Below are 6847 nucleotides of genomic sequence, written 5' to 3' on the forward strand. Positions count from 1 at the left end.
CTGCTTAGATTATTTAGGCTAAATATAACCAGTATTATTCTTGGTTTTGCAAACTGCACAACACCTCTTATTTGTTTTTGTTTTCCATTGTTTAAACTGATTTATTTTTGGATAGATATGCAGAGTTTTATCAGTAGGAAAATGGGAACTTACTGTAACTGCAGATTGATGTGTGGCATGGTACCTTAATTAAAAAACAAAAAATGACGTTCAATATTTTAAATGAATACTTTGAACTTTAAAATGAACAACAATGAATGGACCTCAATAGTCTCACCTTGTACAAAGTTTGCACATTTTTGTAACTATTGTTGTACCTCTTTATTGTAAATAGAGTAAATTATTCCCCCAGAATGCTCTACAGACAGGCTCACTGTTGTGTTTGGTAATTTAACTTGCATATATATTTCTGTTTTCCTTTTCTTTGTCGATTGTAATACAGCTTTGCTGAAGTTGTCTTGTGTGTTCATACCAGGTTTGTACAATAGATTCTCCCTAATTTCTCTTTAGAAAGAGCAGGGTTATTTTTCTGCTGATATTGCTATGTGGTGCATATTCCAAAATAAAACTGTGACTAATCAAATTACCACAAACAAACTGACACGCAGTAAACCTTGATATGGGCAGTATTCCAGCAGCAGTATGGTTTCTGGGGCTCAGGGCAAAATATAATGAAGCTGCCATGTGTGGTCTGCTGTGTGCTGGGAAGTCCACAGCGACCCACAACCCAAGTCTATTCCAGGGCCTCATAGAGGGTTAATGCGGCCCTTGGAAACAGTGCAAAACAGCAGATTTCAGAAAATGATACAAATTCTTAATTGGTGTTTTACTCTTATTAGGGTTTTAAGTATACCCTCTGCAAAATACAGGCGTTATAGAGACACCTTCATCACTATACAGCAGTTTTCTTTCAGCGGAACAAATCTACAATATATAACTCTAAACAAAAGTCTGTCTGTTGATTTTGTTGGCAATCGCTCAACCGATCGACTTCAAAACTTCGTGGGTGTATTGTTGATGAAACAAGGAAGTGCAGTGTCGAAGGTGAAGTTTTTTGGACGAACTTTCATCTGTGAAACATCGCTTTTCTACTGAGACCTGAGACTTGACGAAAAAGGCGGAACTACACTATGAAGGAAAGGCTGCACCCGGAGCATTTTCTGCGCACCCATGCCGGGTTTTACAAAAGGCGAAACGCAACAGGAGGCTGTGTTGTGCATTGGATGCTTTAACCATATCTTTGTGTAATGTATCTGTTCTTTTCACTCGCAAGCCAAGTCATTTGAGCGCATGGATCCGAGCCGAGTCACCGATTATAAACCTGAGGGCACAGTTTATAACCTATAACCCATGTGCTGATTACTAAACCCAGATCTTACTCATGTGCACATGGATCTTTTCCCCCACCAACCCCAGGGGGCTCCGTACCCGCGTGCATTCGCTGTTTCTGTATCGGGTAATTTTAAATGCCTTTTAAATTCCTTTCTATCCAACACTGCAAAACATGTGAGAGTGTACATTTAAACTACATACTTTCAAAATGTGCATATACAGTAAAAAGTATGACCAGGCAATAAGGTTATAATCTTTTAATAAAAACTTTGGTATCAATAACATTCTGTCCAATAAAAAGAAGTGTGTGACCCTTGGTGATGTCACGAGTCACATTAGAGGCTCACCATCTGTTTCTCCAGACTTTCAGGATATAATGCAGGTCCCATCACATTACCATGAAGACATGTTGTAGGAAAACAATTTCATTGCTCACATAGATTTCAATTATGCCTTAGAGAGCATGGAAAGGTAAATAAAAGTCAGTGCCAAAGACATAACCAAAATAAGTTACATTACATTAGTCTTGTTTCCTGTCTGTATTTTGTGATTGTTTTGCTGCAAGTCTTTTGCTTAGTCAAGTTTATGCATTGTGTGTTCAGTTATGTGCATTTTATGTTTCACCAGGCTGAAATTTGAATGTCTCTGCAGATCTCCGTTTTGTCATATTTACCACATTTTTAATCACAGGTTCTGGTCAACTGTCAAAATACTCTAACAGATGAACAAATGTGCAAGGGAAACAGCAAATAAAGTAGATGTGTAGATCAAGCAAATATCAAGAAAGCAGTGGATGTCAGTGCCTCCTTATTCTCTGTTATTACAAAATGAGGAATGGACTTTGTAGGTGGAAAACCTTACAATCAATCCAGCTGTTCAGGGGCAACATCAAGACCAAAATTAAAGAGAAACTAAGTCCATTAACACCCAACTGCCCCACTTCACTACATTTCCCCCCCCCCCACCCAGTTGAGTTGTGTCCAGATCTCAGGGAAAGGATGCACAGCAGCCACAATACCCCTGGGAAATACTGGACAGAGTTTCTAATGGCTCCTTAAAGCTCATCTTTATGCTTTGCTTCCTCATCATCCATTTCTGAAAGAGCCTCTTCTAGGTCGTCCTTTGTTTCTTCCTCCTCCTCCTCTTCTTCCTCTTCTTCTTCTTCTTCTTCCTCTTCATCACCACCCTCAGTGTCTTGTTCTTTGTTCTTCTCCTCCTCTTCTTTTCGTTTCAGGTCGTCTTGCTCCTGCTTCATTTTCCTCTCTGGCTCCTGTGAGGAAAGTTAAAATAATCACAAACCATGTGTCTTAAAAGGGTTGGGCATCTAACTGGCAATGGTTTCATGTGTTGTACATTCAACAAAATACAGCTTAAAGAGAGTACCAGCACCAGCATACCTTTGTCACACCCCATGTCTCATTTGCAATGTCTTCTGCTTCCTTCACGTCATCTGTGATCAGGAAGTTGTCAAAGATGGTACCAGATTTCACCTGGGATAAAACAGAAGCAAATGTTACACTTTAGTTAAAAGCATTCCTATGGAAATAACATTACTATTCAAAGATGATTTCTTTCTCGCTCACCTGCCAAAGATCGAGACCTAAAACACCAATGCTATCGAACTTGTAGATGTTTGAATCAGCACTGTATTCAGGATTGTCAATCTCAGGATGCACCCATGCTCCTTTGTAGTTGGGGTTGTCGATCTGTTTGGGTTTCCATTCTCCCTGTAATAGAGACGCTATTTATCATGCTGCAAAGACTTTAGCAGTGAATGCATTTCTCAGACAAAAGAGATCACACAAATCATAAACTCTAGACAAGTCTATCCTACTTTGACCTACCTTGTATTCTGGGTTGGGGATCATGGGTGGCTCCCACTCGCCGTCCATATCCTCATCCCAGTCTTCAGGTTTTTTAGCATCAGGGTCTGGAATGTTTTCAGGTTTGTCCCAGTCCTAGAAAGAGGAACGAATAATCCTAAAATGGACGTTGACCTAACAGAATTGTGAATTTAATTTTAGTTCTTTAAAGCCCAGGGCTGCTGTGGAAATCTGGGAGGGAAATAAATGGAAAACACTCCTCATATCAGCACTTTCCACAGATGTAACAGCCCATTTAGTCAATGCAAAGCAGGGCAGAGCTTATTTACTTAACTTTATCAGTAAGATTGCTTACCTCAGGTTTGGTATCATCAGCATCGTCAATCTTGGCACGATCATCCCAGTCCTCTGGCTTCTTGGCTTCGGGGTCCTTAATTTTCTTAGGAGGCAGGAAGTCCCAGTCCTCCTCCAGGCTGCCAGATTCTACCTTCTCGTTGTCAATCTTCACCTCATAGGTCTGATCTGGATTCAGGATCAGCGTGTACAGGTGGCTCAGCTCATCATCCTAGAAGAAATCAAGGTGTTTGGATTTAGCCACTGATGCAGAAGTGGTGCATGTTTGTATTTTATAATAAATATCTTCTTTTTTTTTTTTCAAATTTAAAAATAGAAACTTTGCACCTACCTTGCACTTAATCTCTTTCTTAATGAGGTGATTCTTTCCCTTGTAATTGAAAATGACATGGACTTTCTTGGTGCTGTAGCCACAGATATCAGGACCTAGGTGAAACAAATTTAATTAAAACATGTTCCCAAGCCTGTTATTGTAACCATTCACTAATGTGCATTTCTGTGAACATCATCACTTACCAAACATAATGTAGTATGAGGATTCTCCATGCATTTCAGCCTGATCCAAATCAGCAGGGAAGATCTTCACATAACCACCACCACAGTCGATCTTTTGCTCATGCTTGACCGAAAACTGAAAGACCACAGACTTGCCCTCGTTGCTGAAAGGCTCAAAACGGGCAGAGGCAGCATAGAAACGAGCATCCTGGCTTGTCTGGAGACCTGAAATAGGAAGTACAAAATAAATATTTAGCAAGACAAACCAAGTTCTCTTTAATGAACCACAATACAAACGAGACATCGAGGCACTTAGACTAGATACAATTTCATCAGACATAGGAACTGTCCATAAACTGCTGAGGTTACACTGTGCAAGCAGCAGAGTTTGTTGTTTAAATTGGTAACTATTAAAGCTGCAAAAATCAGGAGGCAACAATTGAGATTTTACTTATTCTCTTTTCTTTCCCAAAAGATTAATTGCTCATTTCCACCTTTAAAATATGAATTCCATATCAAGAAAATTTTTGAGTGCCTTGTTATTTTTTGGGTCATACTGAATATAGCTGTTATTTATAAACAGAACACGTGATTCATGTTTTGTGATGAGTGGAATAAGAACTCAAAAACATTTACCTTTGTCTTTCTCAGCATCTCCGTAAAAGCTGCCAGCCGTCAGTTTCCATTCCCCATAGTCAGACTTGTGTTTGGAGTTCACCCAGCGACTTCTCCAGTCATCTGAACAGAAAACGACAAGCAAGTTTGAAGATTAACACCTGGGGAACCTTCTCTTGCAAAAACATCGGTACTTCCCGAAAATAATTACGCAACTGTCATTGGCGGTACACTTTGAAATGTAACTGTCAAATCGGTTAAATTCGTTTGGTTTGTTTGTTTAACGAGGAACTTAGGCCAAAATGAGTAACTTAAGTGGTATGGTATTACGTTTGCTAGCTTTGGGGCCTTGCTAAAGTTAGCCAGCTATCAACCCAGTTAAAGTTAGTAAACTGAGAAGGGTGATATTTTTCACTTAATCGCTGTTTGAAAATGCTTTTTTTCGTGAAGATAAAAGGCTTTCAAGAAAAACTCACGACGATAACTCTTACAAGATGATGGGGAACAGTGAAGCTAACATGCAATGAAATAAACTCCTACACAACTAGCCAGTTACATAAATGTCCACACCAAACTTACCACCGTCCAGAAACTCCTCCCGAAAGTAAACCTTTGCATGTGCGCAGTATACTGCTAATATCACTGCAATTACACCTAAGACTTGCATTTTGCCCGTCTCTGCCCTTCTTCGTACTGCTGGTACTGTCCTAGCTGACTAGTGAATACCTAGCAAAGAAGGAAGAGAAGGGAATATTTTAGAGTCGCTCCAGCGAACAGATGTCTGCCTGCCATTGGACAGCACGATGGTATGCCTGGACCAATCGCAGTGGACCACGAAACATATGTCGTCTCTGGTTTCTGACCCAAGATCAGTTGTTAGTTTAAGCTTCTTCTTCTTCTTCTTCTTCTTCTTCTTCTTCTTCTTCTTCTTCTTCTTCTTTTGATCTGATTGGCGGTTGGCAACCAGCTTTCAGGTGCATTACCGCTAATTACCGGACTGGAGTGTACAGCGTAAGAATGGCAGGAAAATAATTTTTTTTTTTAAAATCAACCCTGTGTTTTTGAGATACGTGATCCCATGAATAAACATTCTCCCTGATGTTTCTCTAAGAAGGTTCCTAACATTGTGTGTTAGCTTATCCTTCTTTAATGCTGCTCTTAGAGCCTGTCTTTCCTCCTCATATTCCCTTCTTTGTAACAGCAGTTACTGAACCGATTCTGAATGCGCACAGCGTGCACATCTACCAGTTGGATATTTGCCTATTTTGTGTAGTGTCTGATAGAGTCCGGTATGTCCTATCCTGAGACGAGTAACCACTGCTTCTTTCTTTTCGGTTCCTGCCCATCCTCCTTCCCAAACCCACATGATTCTGGATGCTATAAAAATGTCTTCCTGTGTCATTCATGTTCCAATATTTTTGCCATATTTTTTGCATTTGACTCTTTATGATTGTTTTACCTTCTGCTTTACTTAACGGGATTTTAATGTTGTTTGGCCAGTATGTCAGCGTCCTCGTTTCCTTCTATTCCTACATGGGCAGGAACCCAAACAAAGCAAACCCTAAAACCCTTATTATGCATAATGTATATTAAATGGTGAATTTCAAATAAAATAGCGTGTCTACATGATTTCACAGATTTAATGCGTGTGGGTGCTGCCCAACTATCAGATGCTTTTTTTGTGGTTTTCCTCTAACCATTTCAATGCTATCAGAACAGCAACAAGTTCAGCTGCATATACTGATTAATGATATGTGGTTATTTCCTTTATTGCTACTTTGCACTGTGGAATGAAAACTGCAGCTCCTGTGCGTCCAGTCTCAGGTTCTTTTGACCCATCCGTGTATACCAATCATTTATCACCATAGTGCTGTTCAATGTAATTTTGTGCTATACTCCCAGCACTTGCCTGTTTGGATTTCCTCTTTAATTGTTGCTGCATGTTTAAATCGACTAATGGTGTCACAAATAACCGTGGAGGAATGGCTGACGAACAGACTGTTGGACTGTACTGTATGTTAGTTAAACCTACGTTTTCGGCTTTAATATTTCCTACCCAACCAAAACTTCTGAAAAGTTTCATTGTGCTCCCAACTGTTAATATAATCATTTACTAATGTGTCGTTATATCAACAATCCGGTAGACGGCACCAAATTTCAAACATGGAAAACAAAATGGCCACAAGCGACACCTGAGTCATTACAGAAAGTTCTGTTTATTTGATTAT

General features: G+C 39.7%; 1 protein-coding gene across 1 annotated transcript; it reads right to left on the reverse strand.

Moving 5' to 3' along the window:
* Positions 1–1574: 1574 nt before the first annotated feature.
* calr3b (calreticulin 3b) lies at positions 1575–5360 on the reverse strand. The gene is made up of 9 exons (XM_023425413.2): positions 5199–5360; positions 4641–4742; positions 4026–4229; positions 3841–3935; positions 3511–3720; positions 3177–3290; positions 2916–3059; positions 2730–2822; positions 1575–2602 (listed from the first exon to the last, which is right to left on the reverse strand). Exons 1-9 carry the CDS (start codon positions 5284–5286, stop codon positions 2387–2389), a joined length of 1266 nt encoding a protein of 421 aa, XP_023281181.1. The 5' UTR covers positions 5287–5360; the 3' UTR covers positions 1575–2386.
* Between the last annotated feature and the right edge of the window lie 1487 nt (positions 5361–6847).

Source organism: Seriola lalandi, unplaced genomic scaffold (assembly GCF_002814215.2).
Source record: "Seriola lalandi dorsalis isolate HSWRI2012SDOR001 ecotype SW California unplaced genomic scaffold, Sedor1 jcf7180002054777, whole genome shotgun sequence".
Taxonomy (NCBI): Eukaryota; Metazoa; Chordata; class Actinopteri; order Carangiformes; family Carangidae; genus Seriola; species Seriola lalandi.

Excerpts from the sequence above, each read along its gene's own strand:
- calr3b (XM_023425413.2), bottom strand. The coding sequence starts at position 5,286 with ATGCAAGTCTTAGGTGTAATTGCAGTGATATTAGCAGTATACTGCGCA. Across the intron at positions 4,230-4,640 it reads AGATGCTGAGAAAGACAAAG|GTCTCCAGACAAGCCAGGAT; the intron begins GTAAATGTTTTT and ends TTCCTATTTCAG. Across the intron at positions 2,823-2,915 it reads TAGGTCTCGATCTTTGGCAG|GTGAAATCTGGTACCATCTT; the intron begins GTGAGCGAGAAA and ends GTTTTATCCCAG.